General features: G+C 34.2%; 2 protein-coding genes and 1 pseudogene across 2 annotated transcripts; all 3 read right to left on the reverse strand.

Annotated features, from left to right (window-relative positions):
• LOC127115233 (uncharacterized) lies at positions 1-3818 on the reverse strand (annotated as a pseudogene).
• A 1295-nt stretch (positions 3819-5113) lies between these two features.
• LOC127082497 (uncharacterized protein At4g04980) lies at positions 5114-8581 on the reverse strand. The gene is made up of 8 exons (XM_051022746.1): positions 8433-8581; positions 8123-8314; positions 7806-8031; positions 6656-7727; positions 6223-6388; positions 5894-6058; positions 5641-5793; positions 5114-5531 (listed from the first exon to the last, which is right to left on the reverse strand). Exons 1-8 carry the CDS (start codon positions 8496-8498, stop codon positions 5319-5321), a joined length of 2253 nt encoding a protein of 750 aa, XP_050878703.1. The 5' UTR covers positions 8499-8581; the 3' UTR covers positions 5114-5318.
• Positions 8582-9877: 1296 nt separating this feature from the next.
• LOC127082506 (COP1-interacting protein 7) lies at positions 9878-14604 on the reverse strand. Its single transcript, XM_051022751.1, has 9 exons — positions 14156-14604; positions 13860-14036; positions 13555-13682; positions 13109-13161; positions 12973-13022; positions 12711-12863; positions 12009-12250; positions 10325-11937; positions 9878-10234 (listed from the first exon to the last, which is right to left on the reverse strand). Exons 1-9 carry the CDS (start codon positions 14212-14214, stop codon positions 10058-10060), a joined length of 2652 nt encoding a protein of 883 aa, XP_050878708.1. The 5' UTR covers positions 14215-14604; the 3' UTR covers positions 9878-10057.
• Between the last annotated feature and the right edge of the window lie 277 nt (positions 14605-14881).

Here is a 14881-nt window from a genome sequence, read left to right on the forward strand (position 1 = left end):
TCATCTCATCGCTCGAGGAAGACCACAATTATCAGCTGGTTTCCAATTCTCTCCTCTTTTTCCAACAGTTGGAAAGTACTCGTGAATCCAGCACTGTTACAAAATAAAACCATAATGAACAAAATAAATTAAGTTAACATACTTTATAAAATGAATCCAACACTTAATAAACAAAATTAACTTATATATTTGTAGGAGAGTAGGATATCCATCGAGCTGCTTTCAACTGAACATGGACGCATCTCCAAGGTATCTGTATAGGGTAACCAATGCAGTTGCTCCCCAACTATATCCTGAACATCTATCTAAGTCCGTAAACAATAGGAGATATTGTGCCTCGATAAGTGTAAAGGTCTTGTCGGCAAAAATTGTGGAACCCACCAACATCAACAAATATGCTATAGTCGCATATGCCCAACTAGAAGCAGCTCTATGATGTACGAATAAATCGTATAACCACTCCAATTTATAATAAGAACCCCTGCAGCTACGAACATGTGATTGTGCCTCACCATGTGACACTCCTAAGTAGTCAACAGCAACCTCTTCAGTGACATCCTGAGGACTCCAGAAGACACCCCTCATGGGCAAGTGAAGTAGACATGAGACGTCATCCAAAGTAATGGTCATTTCACCAAACGGCATGTGAAATGAAGATGTCTCTATATGTCATCTTTCCACAAATGTAGATACCATATTTATGTCTATCTTATTCAAACTAGTTCTCTGAAGTGAAGATAACCCAGACCTAGATACCCAACTCTCCATCTGTTGTGGAAGAGCTAGTGGAACCCTCGATGTCAGCTTTAGTCCGTGTCTAGCAACATTTAACTCTTTCTTCGGACCTCTTTCCTAAAAACAATTAAAACACATATTATAAAACACAATATAAAATATTTAAATATTATTCAATTTCAAATATATCCCGTTTATTTACCTCACCAAACCATAAATGGCGAGCAATATGATGCTCGTACTTTACCAAAAGAGACGTATTGTACGGCCCTCCTGGATATCCAATTGGCTCTATTGTAGATGAAGATGCGCCCCGGTCTAAACTGCGGTCTGGAATCCTACCATCTGCACCTCGTCTTCGAACCACTATAATAAAAATATTATAACAAAATTATTATATAAAAAATTTATTAAAAAAAACGCATCGAAACACTTCTTAAAAGAGTTCCGTTGTGAAAAAAAATTAGGGTGACTATCGGAACACTTCTTAAAAGAGTTCTGATTTAGTTCATGCAAACCGGAAGTCTTTAAGAAAGAGTTTCGGTATATACTCTTCCAAACCGGAAGACTTTCTTAAAGAGTTCTGGTTCAATGCCCCAAAACTGCGGCGAATCGAAAGTCTTTTAAGAAGTGTTCCGGTATATGTCTTGTGAACCGGAAGACTTACTCTCAGTGTTCCGGTTTACAAAGTCAAAAATGATCTTCCGGAAGTCTTCAGGCGCAAATGACAAAAAAATTCCATTTTTGAAAAATATACCTATTTATATGAGGGTATTTTGGTCCAAAAAATTTAATTGTAGGGGTACGAGGTAAAACTTTCATGAACAACTTGAACTTTTACACAGGTTTAGCCCAACAACCTTAAACAACTTGAGCTTTTGCACGGGATCAACCCAAAAATATTACACAACAACTTGAGATTATACATAAATTCAACCCAACAACCTTAAACACAGGTTTTTACAGATTTAGATGGAAACCTTCAAATATATTACTAGATCACAAGAGAAATGTGATATTGAATAAAAATTTCAGCACAATAGTAAAACCCCACAACTCTGAACTAAAGTTTTCCACACTCTCAACACTAATGCAATAAATAGTGAATAAAACTTATAAAAGAATGAGAATATGAGATATTAAAGAGATAATTATTCTGAAAATTGGTGTGTTTAGAAGTGAGGGAAGTACTCCTTTAGTTAGGAAAAAATTTAAGACAACAATCCATGGGCTTTGTACCTTCCTAATTGATTAGAATACCTACCTAATTGATTAGGTTAAGCCAGAAAAGGGAACCCTGATCTACTATGTCACTTAATTGATTAGTAAGCCTACATAATCGATTAGGAGGCATTACTCTTAATTGTATCGATTAGAAGAAAGGCCTAATCGATTAGGTAGTTGAGCTTTGATTTCCTAATTGTTTATAAGAATTATTAACTGATTAGATACTTTCCTAAATTGATTTTAATAAGTTTTAATTAAAGGGTGAGAGTTTTGAAATACTTTTGAATGTGTGCTCATCACTTTAGTATTGCAAAACTTATTCTTGTTTCATTTATCTTTAATTGATCAAACTACAAGATAAAATATTAAGCGCAAGATCAAATGAGTTTTCACAACATCACAACTTGAGTCCCTTGTTGATTTAACTTTGTTTAGCTCTACACAATAAATCACATACCCTAATAGCCTCATACCCCAATTGCCCCCAACGCAATGCATCACATATCCTAATTTTATGATTAAATGTACCGTACACTCTTATGTGATGAATATATACACATGTACATGACTACAAAAGAATGTAGTTTCCCTCGTGGAAATTTATACATCCTAGGTAGGGTGGAAAATGCACATGTAAAGCCTAAAAGTGGCAAAAAAATAATGTTTGTCTCGTTTAGATCTACGTTTGTCAAAGTCCACTAAAAATTCCACCCCAGTGAATTAGCAATAAAAATATACACGTCAGCAAAAAAAATACACATTTGGTATGACACATAGGCCTTCGTTAGTGGAAATTCACGGGAGAGACCAATTTTAGGGACGGAAAAGATTGTGAGGAACATTATTTGAAGAAAAGTTTTAGGGGGACTAATATTGAATGTTGGCATATTTATATGCACTAAAAATATATTTAACCCTATAATTTATATTTAAAAATTGGGTTAAATATGTTTGTGGTCTTCCTAAATATCTCAAATTTCGTTTTTAGTCTCTCAAAATATTTCCTTCAAAGAATGGTCCTCCTAAATATTTTCATTTACACTTTTGTTCCCTCCTGCAACTTAGTGACGGTTTTTACAACTTAGCGACAAAATTGGCGACGGTTTTAGCGATGGTTTATTAATTAGCAACAAATTTAGCGAAGATTTTAGTATTAGGGACCAAAAGTGTGAATGAAATTTTTTTGGAGGATCATTCTTTGAAGGAAATATTTTGAGGGACTAAAAACGAAATTTGAGATATTTATGAGGACAACAAACATACTTAACCCTAATTTTTTTTTAAAAAGAGTATTAATTAACTAAAGAATACTATTAAATACTTCTTTGTAAACTACATTTAATGTTGTATTTATATCTTCACCTTCCTTATTAGTCACCAATATTTTCAAGTCTTTCCTTGAAGTAACCTTTGACATGGCAACATATAGTTGCCCATGGGAAAAAATTGATTATGGTAAATATACTCCAACATGTTTGAGTGATTGTCCTTGACTTTTATTGATATTCATCGCAAATGAAACAACCAATGGAAATTGACGTCGTTAAAATTTAAAAGAGATTCTTTTATCATAATGACTCAATAATAACCTGGGGATATCAATTTTTTTACCAATATTTCTTCACGTATCACCTTTGCTTCACAGATATATTTTCCCATTTTTATAATTATTTACATTGTTCCATTACACAATCATAAAGATTAGTGAACATTTCTACTGGGACTCCAACTTTCAATCTTAACTTGTGATTTGGAAGTCCAGAAGAAACAATTGTGTTCAAAAATTCGGGAGTGTGCAAATCATCTGGCATGTAAACATGTGAGTTCTCATAATACGGAGAATCAAAACTCAAATATATTTTTTATTTTCCACTTATTAAATCCATCATATAATTAAAACTAAAAACAATAAGGTGCAAAGTATGATTCGAATCAAATGAATCAGAGGTGATTCAAATTTGTCTAATTTGAATCAGGTACAACTTGTAATTCAAATCACAAGGTTGTATGATTTGAGTCAAGTTAAAATGTTGATTCAAGTTAGAGAAGTTGAAAAAGTTTGTTTTTCCTATGTTCACTCTGATTCGAGTCAGGATATGTACATTATTTGAATCATGCACACAAAATCTCAATTTTTCATCATTTTCAAAAGACTTTGAAATTTTTCTTTCCACCAAACATGAATCAATCATTACTACAAAAAGTGTTTTTAACGTTGGACGCGAAATGCATTTTACCTCGGTTGTAGTAGTGAGGTAACGAATGGCGTCATGCAAAGTAACGTCTTATCACCTCGGTTATTTAAACATCAAGGGGTAAATCAATATGCAAATGGGTTCGAACCCTAGCATCTGCATTTTTATTATTTACAAAATTAGCACCTCATACATCTCGGTTTACAATCAAACCGATGGGTAAGATAGATTGTTTTTTTTTAATTGAAATTCGTTACATTGTTTACATAGAAAATAAATAAAAATAATTTGTTTGCAAACTATAATATTTATCCAGAATATTACATTATTTACACATAATAATAAAATAAAAATTAATTATCCATGAAGATCATATGTTGGATCTTCGACTCCTTGATATTTGGATCAAGTCAAATGTCCATCTTGCAAGTATTTATTTCTGATATAAAATCAAAAAAGATTAGAAAAAAAAATGATATAAAAATAAATGATTTGCTTCTCAAATGAATATTCAAAAACACAATCCTTAAACTCAGATAATTTTCTCCACTTGCAATCCATCATAGAGAACTCCTAATGGAAAAAGTTAAAGTAGAAGATGTAGATAGTTTCAAGCGTTTTATGAGGTTTCTTTATCAATTATAGATATTAGAAGGCCTTTATAATAAATAAAAAATTAGGTTTCACGCGAATCACTAATGATAGAGTCTTGAGCGTTGATAATCATTAAATGAACGGCAAAGATTTCTTTAGGTTTCACGTTAAGTTATTCCCTCGATTTTGTTAAAAATCGGGGTGAATATGTTTTTTTCTGAATTACAATTGTTTACACATAATACTGAAAAACAATAATACAGCAAAACCATAATTTTGGCATATAAAGTTATCTGATCAAAATATTGCACGCTTTCAATTTTCCTATAAATATCATCATTCAACACACATTTTTACTAAGCTTAGTCTTCAATTTTCAATAGTTCATCTAATTAGCTTGAAAAAAGCTACAAAAATGGAAGAATTTTTTAAAAATAAAAACCAAAACTAAAACCAACTTAGGAATCTAAGCACATGTCAATATTCTAAACCACACATGCACATACATATATATTACATAACCATTTTATTTTTCTACTAGCAATACTCTTTGTAGAAGATCATGATTCATGCATGACTATGTTTGATTTGATTGGGATCACTCTCAATTTCCTCAGCCAATTCTCTTGTAAGCTTATCAGCTCGATCATCATGTCCACCAGCAAATGTATAAACTCGAAATGCAAATTGAAAAGCCCTCCAAAGCAACTTACCATATTCTTTTCTTTTTTTATCACTAACACCATTTGAATTCGGTTCGGCATTCTTATCGCGCCTTTCCTGCGTCGAATTCAAATCAATATTAAACTAAATAACCTTCTCGCATTCGTCGATAATTCTGTTTATATTATTATTTGTTTGTGTGTATGAATGATGATATTTTTCTAACCTTTAGTGCTAACTCCATGCAATTGGAGGAAACATCAACTATTGCTTCTTTGATTTTTACAAGGATGTAGAAGTCGAACTCGATGTTGTGACTCTTAAACTTCTTCGATTCTTCGTCTTTCGTTCGCTCCAAAGCGTCTAATTCAGTTTTGATCTGTTTGTTTGATCATGTTTGGTTAGCAATGATTGAATGAATCAATGCAAACAAAGGAAATAGCTTATAGCATGTTGATATTAAGGGATTTTCGGGTTACCTTGTTGAAGTATCGTTCGACTTTGTCAAGAACCTGAGTCACTGGCGAAACGATATTCACATTTTGAAGCTCCTTAAGTATTGAATCCATTTTCTTGTAAAGTGCTGCTGCCATTCTTATGGCTTCAAGCTTCTTCGACGGGAAACCTTCAAACCTCGATAACACCTATACATGAAGAGATTATAGCAAATCATGACTAACGTAGACGTTTTTGACGAATCGCTCGATCCCATGCGTTGCATGGTTCACAATACTAATACTAGTATGATAAATGCATTAGATGGTAGTGTAATTCTAAGGGACGTGAAGGTTTAAAACTTAAAACTTACTTGAGATTCATCGGTTAGATTCTCAAGAACGGATTCGACATCTTTGTGGAACTTGATCAATTCTGTCATTTCGCTTGTCTTGAAATTTGTAAGTGTAGATCTTAATTCTATGATTTGTTTTGTGTACTTTTGAACATCTTCTTCTATTTGTTGAAAGTAAGATGATCTAGTAAAAATGTGAGGAAAGAAACAAACCAAGAAAATCAATAATCATAGAGATGCGTGAAGCACAAACACAGAACAAAGACGGATACACAGACATGATACTGATCCTGACACATTGACATTGATAATAATTTTAAAAAAATGAATAACATAAACATAATTATATCGGTGTTGTATCGGTGTTGATCTCTAAACACTGACACGGACACAGATACAACTTTTTTTTGAGGTGTACATAAACTTCACTTTTTAACTATTATGAGTATACCTTTTTGTCATCTCTGCTAGAGCATCAGCCATTCCTTGTTTTCCTCCATTGCTTTTTGCTCCAATTGCAGTGTTTTTCCCACCAGATGATTTTCCTTTGAGGCTAGACCCTTCTACTTTTCCTTTGAGAATTCTATACAGGTTTCCTAATTGTGTTGATCTTTTCAGTTTTGTAGTTGCTCTAGGCTTTAAGATTCTCCCTGCTCCAAATGGCGGCGGCGGTGGTGCAGCACCTCCGTTTCCATGCGGCATCGGTGGTGGAGGAGCTGGATGAGATCCAGGTTTCATGGACAAAGGCGGGGGAGGTGCTGGAATTGATGGCGCCAGCAGAGGTGGTGGCATCTTAACTGCCACTTCACTTTGTTGCAATTGAGGTGTTGTTGATGGTGGAAGTGGAGGAGGTAGTGGCTGTGATGGCGGTGGAGGCCGTACAGCACTTCCGTTTCCGTGCAATGGTGGAGGAGCTGGAGCTGATCCAGGTTTAACTGAGCCTAAGCCTAGAGACAGTGGTGGCGGAATCTTAACTTCCACTTCATTTTGTTGCAATGGAGCTGTTGATGGTGGAAGTGGAGGAGGAGGAGGAGGCGGCGGAATCATAACCTTCACTTCACTTTGTTGCAATCCAGCTGTTGATGGTGGAAGTGGCGGCGGCAGCGGCAAAGGAAATGTTTTGTCCAAGTCAAAAACATGATCCTTTATTGTATTATCCTTTTCATAATTTTCAACTTTTTGATCCTTTTCCTCATCTATAATGGCTTCTTTCTCGATCTTATTATCAAGCGTTTCAATGATTTGCGGTGACATATGGTAAGATAATCGCTGAAAATCGATCGGATTCAGCTTTTCAACCGCTTGAATTCTCAGAGACCAAAGCCTTGCATTACAAGAAACCGATTTTGCAGTGTATTCAATAGGTTCCGGTAGAACCGATGTTGGCGTGAGAGGAGAAGAAGGGCTTATATCTGAAATATTCGACGATTTGAAAACTTTCTTCGGCGAATCTTCTTCCATGACATCAAATCTCTCACTCGCAATCTTAATCAAACAATCAAGTGTAGCCAACATAGTAACACCTGAAAAAAAATTGAAATAGTTTCAAATTCATATTCCGTAGTTGATTATTAATTCTTTCACAAGAAAACAATCAATACCTAATTCCTTCATATTGGTGTTATCCTTGCACGATGGTATCGGTAACTCGCTATTGTTCGTGTCCTTGAAATTGTTTATCAACCATGATTCTCCAAGAGCCTTTAACGCCTCGCAGAAGTAAGCAAGACCCTGATCGGTTGACTTATCGTTAATATTTGCAACTTTCTTGATCGGTATGATCAATGGATAAAGTCGTTGAAGATCTTCTAAGGTTGTAATAACCATCTTTCATAGACGAAAAAATAATGTTACAAAAGAATCAAGAATGTAGTGTTTGTTTATTTCAACATGAATATGCGTCGAGTGTTGTCCGTACCTGACGTAAGGAAGCGGAAGTTTGCAAAGGAACAAGATCCATGATGTCTCTGAAGACAAAGATTTTCTTATGAACTTCCATCATTAATATCAATTGGTCCATACCTATAAATGATAATTCCACTGACTCGCACTTAAAATCATCATTGTTAGACTTTGGAGACTTCTTTGGTGAGATTGAACTTCTCATTGACTGCATATACGTAATCAACAACGAGAGAAACAGACAATAAGTTGCGTTGCTATCCTTTGAAAATTTCATGAAATTGAAAGTTATAATAACAAAAGAACGATAAACCTCGATTAATCACCTCGTTAACGGTTGATTTTCGACGAAAGAGTAATGGCTTCAAACCACATAATCTAGGAGAAGACATCTTAATTGCTTATCTTGCAAGGAAACTCTGAAATAAAATAAACAAACATGATGTGCAAACCAGAAACATCACAAAACGCGTACAAGTTTTGATGAATTAGAAATGTCTATAAAATATTTTATAAAGAAACATTCAACTAAGGTTGACAATAGAAATACAAGACATTTATTTTTTTTATTAAATTAAGGATTGTAAAGTCACCTTTCCACTCATGTTTGTGGATTTTCTGGAGCTGTATTTGACATGACAAGTTGTGTTCTGCAATGCTAATTCAATTAATTGTACAAATTCAACCAAAAGCAAGAGATTAATTAGAATTGCTAGAAATTATAATTTATGTGTTCTTTTTAAATGATTTTTTTGATGTATTTATTCTCCATATAAAGAGGTTACATTAATTATAAAAAAAAATTAACTTATTACTGGTATAAGGTAGGGTTGTTTTTTAAACCTTTTTTTTGTTATATGCTTCAGAGATATAAAAATATTTAAGAGAATATTTAACTGCTTTTAATTACTTTTGCCGTTGCTAGAAATTGTTTTTACGTCTCTATTGTTTTTTTCTAAATATACACTTAATCTTGTCATTTAAGGTAGGGTTGTTTTCTAACATTTAACAAATTACTTGTCATTTTGGTTATAGTTTGTTAAATGCATTAAGTTGCTGTTTTTTTTCGTGAATGATTGATTTATAGTAACAATTTTCGCCATAAACAGTTCTAACTTATTCTCAACTTGTAAGTACTTTTTCTACTTTATCAAAAAAAAAACCAATTTTAGTCCCCTATTATTACTAATTTAAATTTTATTTTTTATTTATAATTTTCACAATCTTAATTTTCATATTTTATTAAATTACACAAAGTGACAATAACCCTAAGAAATTCACATATCTAAAATTTCAAATTCAGAATAAGGTATTCAGCAATAAATATAAGTATTTATACATTGATTAATACGCAAGAGTCGAAATCATGTTCTAACAATGTATTCAAGATTGAGTATTGAATCATAAGATTTTAATTGTATAAGATGTTTGACAGTGCTGCGAACAGAGAAATATCATTTTCGTCATCGACGTGGTCAAGACTGAGGTTTTTGAAACAAGATCTTTGTAAGAAATTATCCTTTTTTTTCCTTAGGTCAGATCTTACCCAAATTTTACCAATTTTTTTATAATGATCGGTCCTACTTAAGATCTCGTGCGCTTTCGTGCTTAGCTTAAAAAACAATTATTTGACCAATCTTAGTTACTATTTTTAGTAAAACTAAAAATAGAATCAAAACAAAAAGCCAAATTTTCATTGTTGTTTGCACATACAAATGTTTCATACATTACAGAGAATAAAGAATACTAAATACACAACCATGAATCAAAATTCAAAAGAAATCTCAATTTTGAGTAACTATAAAGGTCTGAAAATTTCCAATGACCTTAAGAGTTTGTTTATTTATACAAAACAAAACAAATAATTTCAATTTTAATTTAATCACAATCATCAATCATTTAAATACACTTAATCACCTATATACTTTATAAGATATGCATTCAGATTTTTCTAAACTCCCCTGACCTTAACAGAACTGATTCTCTTTGTTTCTTTAACAGCTTCAGTCTTGTTCTTATCGGTTTTCCCGGGCACGCCTCGACCAACACCAGAAGATGCAGTTCTTTCGGCAATTCTCCTCTGTCGTTCACTCGCCTTTTCTTCCAACTTCTTCCTAATTTCATCTTCCTGTTTACCAAATCACGATAATTAATCATTAATCAAAAGATAGATTAATGAATGTTATGAGAAAATATAAAAGTCGAAAATTCACAATACCTTTTCTCTTTGGCTCTTTTGAACTATAGGCCTACTTGGGACAGAAGGTTTTCTGCTTCTAGGAATTATCTCGGGCTTTCCCTTGGCAGGTAATCGCGAGACTTTGGTTTTAATCGCGTTGGTTTTCTTGGGACTACTTGGAAGATTGTTGTTATTCACGTTAACACTCGAATCATCGATAGAAGTTCTTCTATCAGGTTCTGAGTAAGAAAAGTCAATTTCGTAGTCCATGGTTCGTGAGGCCTCGACAGAATCCAATCCTGAATCGCGCCGTAGAACTACACAGAGATCATTTGGCTCCTCTATCTTTGAAAGTGTGTTCTTTTCTTTTGTCTCACTTTCTACTTTGTTGGAAGATGTTAGATTTTCGACCATGCTCATATCCGTCTTCCATTGCGAATCAGAAAGATTGTTATCTACCAACTGATCACCGTGTATCATGAAAGAATCATCGATGATATTTTTTTCACTTCTTTTTTCAGCGTGGGAAGAATCGAACACTATTGGAATAACTGAGGGATCACGGCCTCTCGTACTTTCCAAATTGTTATCAACTATAAACCAATCATCCGATCCTCTTCCCTTGGTTTGTAATGACGAATCGGCAGCAAAAGTATTTAATGGATCGCCAATTTCATTTCTCGGTTCTCTTGATATGTGTGATAACAATATATCTTCACCGATATTTTCTTTGATCTTTGTAATTGGGCCGAAATTTTCTACATATCCGCCCTTCTTCGACTCGCCTCCATTTCCTCCGTCTCTCTGAGTCACAATGAAGGAGTCATTCGCAACTTCACGATTCTTCGGAACTTCATTGAAATCCATGTTTGGAGCAGAACTAGCAGCAGACGACATTCTTCCTTCAGAGTTGCTCAACACAAAATGTTCATCCTGGACATCGATTGATTGCTTCTGTTCTGATCCGTCAACTTCGGTATCGGAATCTATCTTCAAAAGGCTCTGAAAGGCATTCCAGTTCTCATTTTTGTTCCCACCTTCAGATGCATCTTCCTCCGCATCATCACTCGATTTAGTTACATTGTGTTTAGCCGATGACTTTTTTCGACTACCACGTTTTTCACCTTTATGAACCTTCTGCAATGATTCAAGTGCAACACCAACCTTCTGTTTGATGGTTTCTTCGTCGAAGACAACATCGTCTTCTAAAGAAGAATCATCAGAACCTCCACTCTCGTTTCCATTTCTCCTTTTCGGAGTAATGTAGTTGATATTACGTATCACAACCGTTCCGGACGATTTTCTTCTGTGCTTTTTCCTCTTATCATCCTTCAACGAATTATTCGAGTCTTTCTGTTTATCCGAATCAGATTCACTCCCAGAATCAGGATCACTGGAATCTGTTTCCGGTTCTTCATATTCTTCCGATCCTTTCTTATAACGAGACTTCTCTCTTTTAGTCGCTGACGGTTTTTGGTTCACTCCCATGTTCGATGGCCAATGCATATTATTTTGAAGGTAAGGAGGATATCCTTGGTATGACGGCATTTGCTGACCGGGATTTTGAAGATTATACATATAGGGCGGTACATTGTAAGGCCACGGCATATGCATCGGCATATGAACATTCGCCATGTGTGGCAAGTTCACATCTGCGCAAAACATTCATCGAGATTAAATAACCATCGTATGCTCAAATTCATTTTTGAGAATAGAAGAATACCTTCTTTTTTATTTGATGTTTCAAGAAATGCATTTTCGTCGCTCGAAAGAATACTATCTGTAGAGCTATTATTCTTGTTATTCTGATCATGAACGGTTACGTCATTCGCAAGTATAATTCCTGATGATCCAGAAAACGAAAGTCCTGGCGGTAAGTTTGACTGCATTGCAGCTACTTCTTGAATCCAAAGATCGTCGGCATGCTTTTTCTTCCACAATTCCTTAAAATTATTGCAAGCTTCCCTACAAACATTGAAAATCGAGACTTAGAATTTAGTCACAAAACTCGACTAAAGGTTTCGTCTAAATGAGGCAAGTGCCACCAATCAATAAATATCAGATGCAAGTTTTGAACGAAGTCGTTTCTCGCTGTAAGAAAAGTCGTATTTCATAGAAATTCGAACAAATATGTTCTCAATTATCCTTATATTGGCAAGGAATGAGAGAACTAACATCAAAAGTTGGTTGATCCTTCAATCTCCTTAGACTAGAGAAATTTCACAATCTACAAAGTAGGATCAGTTGTCAAGATAACTTCGAACTCGTTTTCGAAGAAAAATGAGAATTGTTTGTCAATCGGCAAGAAGAATATAACCGTAAGAATCAGACAAATTTAACACAAAAACACATAATTTTCTGATTAGATAGCATCGACGTAAGTATCAAAGTAAGAACTTGTAAGTTGCATATTTCTAACACATACCTTAAACGCGATGCTCCAAATGCATTTGCAAAATATACAAGATCATCGATGTTGTCGATATCAAAACCAGCAACAAGACTTCGTGTATACGCCATTGCTTGCTCTTTTCGGAGTAGTGCTATTCGAGAGTCCAAAACACGTTGCAGCGAAATCCTTATGATTACAAACAAATAAATGTGTTAGAAAAGGTTTCTAATGAACTAACCAAACAAATAGACACTAGATTTCATCAACAAAAACTACTCAAAAGGTAGAAAGTTACTTTGAGTTTTCCTCTTCTTTAATGTCAACCCCTTCGAGTACATCGTTCAACTGATGCAAACACAAAACATGAATTAACAAAAGAATCAATAGAGATCTTTCGGTAATTCCGACATATTTTAAGATAGAAAAATTACCTTCGTAGAATCACTTAACCTCCTTGTGTTGCCATTGGTTTGTGGTAAGTTTCCTGATACACAATAGAGTTTTAGTACAAAACTAACTTCACTTAAACATTCTTTTACATAATATAGCTTCCAAGGTTTAAAAAAACGGCCACGACAAACCCGTATTGAAAGGTGTCGATACCGATACCGTTATTCACTGTTTTATGATAAAGAATAAATTGTAGTTAATTCACACCTCAGTGACCGCAATCAGTGTCGCAACACTTGTACGGACTGAAATCGCGAAAGTCTTTACGCGACTGCAAAGCGACCGCTACCGTTATTTAAAACCTTGATAGCTTCTTTGGTTAATAACCAAAATGAGTTTTTAAAAAGTTGCCTCTACCACCTAAACCTAATCATTTCTTACAGTAACATCAACAAAACATGAATTAAGTTGCAACTCTTAACCATACCTTCTTCAGGGATTGTTACCGACATCGATAACGCATTCGCTTGAAATTGACTTTCAATCTGCTGGATTTCTTTTTCAAGGCTAACAAACCTCTCCAAAACCGCAGGTGTGCTAACAAACCGCACAAATCTGTCAAAAAAAGAAAATCAGCTTCACAAATAATATGATCCAAAAACACATCTCTTGCATAAAACAGTAAATCCATAAAACAACTTAAAAATAATTGATTCAAGGGTTCTTCAAATTCAATTGAAATCAAAGAATTAAAGATTGCCAATATTAACACACGAACTCTGAATCAATCACCTCTCAAAGGTGGATTTGGAGAACCAGAAAGCAGTATTGGTAGGAGGCAGAAGCCTAATCGAGTAACCCCCTTTCAAGATCTCATCTTTAACAAACTTAAGATGAGAAACAAAAGGCTCAAACAACCCAGAAGCTATTTTCTCACGAACACCTCCACAAAACACTATAAGTTCAAATCTGCAAAAATATAACCACAACCCAATAAGTGATTTTACAAAAAGCACAGAGTTTTAAGAAAGGAACAACAAAATAAGACGAAATAAGAAAATGGGGTGTGCGATGAGAGTGAGACAAACCTGGTTCTGGTTGGGGTAAGTTGAAACAGAGCGTAATCAAGAATGGTGTTGGAATCCATGGGAAGAGGATTGAGAAAGAAAAAGGTTGACAGTGATTAACGTTGAGGAAGAAGGTTAGTGGTTGTTGTTTTGAGGTTAAGTTGAGTCATGTGCAGTGGTGGTAGTGGAAGAACATGTGAGAGAAAGAAAGAAAGACAGCAGAGGAATATGAAGCATCGCACATGGATGGAGTGTGAACTAGGTGATTCTTGTTTTATTATTTCAAAGGCCACATGCAATGCATCGTGTTACTATTACTAGTAACTGTTTATTTATTTCATAACGTGCGTATCTATCTAATAAGGGGAAAATAAGAGTAATTTTTACTTGAAACGTTTAAATTATCAAAGTGGAATGGAATGCACCAATCTTACTATTACTAGTAATTGTATTTTTTTTTTCATAACTTGTGTATCTAATAAAAGGAAGAATAAGGTAACTTCTCAAAACATTTGATTAGAAGTATTGAAGGGTTCATCCGTAAAAACTTGCAAAAGAAACAACTCCGAGGAAATCGTTAAGGTTAAGAGTTTAAAACTTTAGTATATCCTTAAAAAAAATATGACAGGGTGAGTGAGTTTGCAGGCATTAGTCAAAAAAAATTATAAAAATTTATGTTAATAATTACGTTTAAAAACAGATGTAACTTGACAAACATATTAAGATTGATTGATTTAAAATCTTATT

Source organism: Lathyrus oleraceus, chromosome 1 (assembly GCF_024323335.1).
Source record: "Lathyrus oleraceus cultivar Zhongwan6 chromosome 1, CAAS_Psat_ZW6_1.0, whole genome shotgun sequence".
NCBI classification, from domain to species: Eukaryota; Viridiplantae; Streptophyta; class Magnoliopsida; order Fabales; family Fabaceae; genus Lathyrus; species Lathyrus oleraceus.

What these genes read in the sequence shown, in the direction of transcription:
- LOC127082497 (XM_051022746.1), bottom strand. Translation starts at nt 8,498, where the DNA reads ATGTCTTCTCCTAGATTATGTGGTTTGAAGCCATTACTCTTTCGTCGA. An exon ending in CTTCCGCTTCCTTACGTCAG is followed by an intron (nt 8,032 to 8,122) that starts GTACGGACAACA and finishes CGTCTATGAAAG; the next exon opens with ATGGTTATTACAACCTTAGA. An exon ending in CTAGCAGAGATGACAAAAAG is followed by an intron (nt 6,389 to 6,655) that starts GTATACTCATAA and finishes CATTTTTACTAG; the next exon opens with ATCATCTTACTTTCAACAAA.
- LOC127082506 (XM_051022751.1), bottom strand. Translation starts at nt 14,214, where the DNA reads ATGGATTCCAACACCATTCTTGATTACGCTCTGTTTCAACTTACCCCA. An exon ending in CTTACCCCAACCAGAACCAG is followed by an intron (nt 14,037 to 14,155) that starts GTTTGTCTCACT and finishes ATATTTTTGCAG; the next exon opens with ATTTGAACTTATAGTGTTTT. An exon ending in TTTGGAGCATCGCGTTTAAG is followed by an intron (nt 12,251 to 12,710) that starts GTATGTGTTAGA and finishes CAATGTTTGTAG; the next exon opens with GGAAGCTTGCAATAATTTTA.